The following is a 1,526-nucleotide window of genomic DNA, read 5'->3' as shown; positions in this document are numbered from 1 at the left end:
TTGTTGCAAATGGCAAGATTTTATTGTTGTAATGGCTGAATAATATTCATATATATATATGTGTGTGTGTGTGTGTGTGTGTGTGTTCACAGTTGCCTCAGTCATGTCTGGCTCTTTGTGACCCTATGGACTGTAGCCCGCCAGGCTCCTCGCTCCATGGGATTCACCAGACAAGAATACTGGAGTGGATTACCATGCCCTCCTCCGGGGATCTTCCTGACCCAGTGATTGAACCCCTCTTCTGCGTCTCCTGCATTGCAGGCGGATTCTTTACCACTGAGCCACCAGGGAAGCCTATATATATATAAATATCTCAAAACATCTTTATCCATTCATGTGGATGGGCACTTAGGCATTTTCTTGTCTTGGCTATTATAAATAATGCTGCAATGAACACATAGGTGCAGATACCTTTTTGAGACAGTGATTTTATTTCTTTTGGATATATACCCAGAAGTGGAATTGCTGGATCATAAAGTAGTCCTATTGTTATTTTTAACAGTTACTTAATTTTTAGAGAAGTCTGTGCCTTTATTGGCCAAGCAGGCTTCTTGAAGAGGTTGAAGCTGGAGAAGTGGGAGCCTCTGGTGCCTGAGCAGCTCATGCTTCACAGGCTGGTAGGTCATTGAGAGCCTGCCTGCACAGTGTCCAGTCATCCCAGGCTTGATTTCCACCTGGGTGAATGTCTTGCTGTTGTAGCCGCCTGCCATCTTGGACAGGATGATCATGTCCCACAGGTGTGTCATCACAACCTTAGGCTTCTCCGTGGGCGGCGCCTCATTCTGGCCTTGTGCAGGCACTTCAGCCATGGGATGCTGCTTCCTCCACAGGCCCAGTTCAGCCATGGTTGCTGCCAGGCACTTCACACTTGCATCAGCGGCTTGTAGGACTTGTCCAGCAACTGGTCGAGGTCCACGCCTGAAATAGGTGGACTTGTGCAAGGTCTGCTTCTTTCCCTTCACTTCTGCCACCTTGTCAGTTATTGGAAAATGTTGGTAGTCCATTTTAAATTTTTTTAGGAACTTCCATACTGTTTTCCATCGTGCTGTATCAATTTAGATTACCACCAACAGTGTGCAAGGGTTCCCTTTTCTCTGCCTCCTTGCCAACATTTTTATTTCTTATCTTTTTGATGATAGCCAGTGTAACAGATGTGAGGTGTTTTTTTTGTGGTTTGGAATTGCATTTCTCTGCTAATTAGTGACATTGAGAACCTTTTCATGGGCCTTGGTATGTATGTCTTCTTTGGCAAAATGTATATTTGGGTCCCTCACCCAATTTTTTTTTTTTTTGCATTTCTTATTCTTGGGGACGGTCTTGATTCCTGTCTCCTGTACAGTGTCACATACCTCCATCCATAGTTCATCAGACACTCTATCAGATCTAGTCCCTTAAATCTATTTCTCACTTCTACTGTATAGTCATAAGGGATTTGGTTTAGGTCATACCTGAATGGTCTAGTGGTTTTCTCCACTTTCTTCAATTTCAGTCTAAGTTTGGCAATAAGGATTTCATGATCTGAGCCA

General features: G+C 43.9%; 1 protein-coding gene across 1 annotated transcript; it reads right to left on the bottom strand.

Annotated features, from left to right (window-relative positions):
• Nucleotides 1–506: 506 nt before the first annotated feature.
• LOC138930539 (uncharacterized) lies at nucleotides 507–1,004 on the bottom strand. The gene has a single exon (XM_070290913.1). It carries the CDS (start codon nucleotides 1,002–1,004, stop codon nucleotides 507–509), a length of 498 nt encoding a protein of 165 aa, XP_070147014.1.
• Nucleotides 1,005–1,526: the final 522 nt, after the last annotated feature.

Source organism: Ovis canadensis, chromosome X, assembly GCF_042477335.2.
Source record: "Ovis canadensis isolate MfBH-ARS-UI-01 breed Bighorn chromosome X, ARS-UI_OviCan_v2, whole genome shotgun sequence".
Taxonomy (NCBI): domain Eukaryota; kingdom Metazoa; phylum Chordata; class Mammalia; order Artiodactyla; family Bovidae; genus Ovis; species Ovis canadensis.
This window is presented reverse-complemented; position numbering and strand designations above follow the sequence as displayed.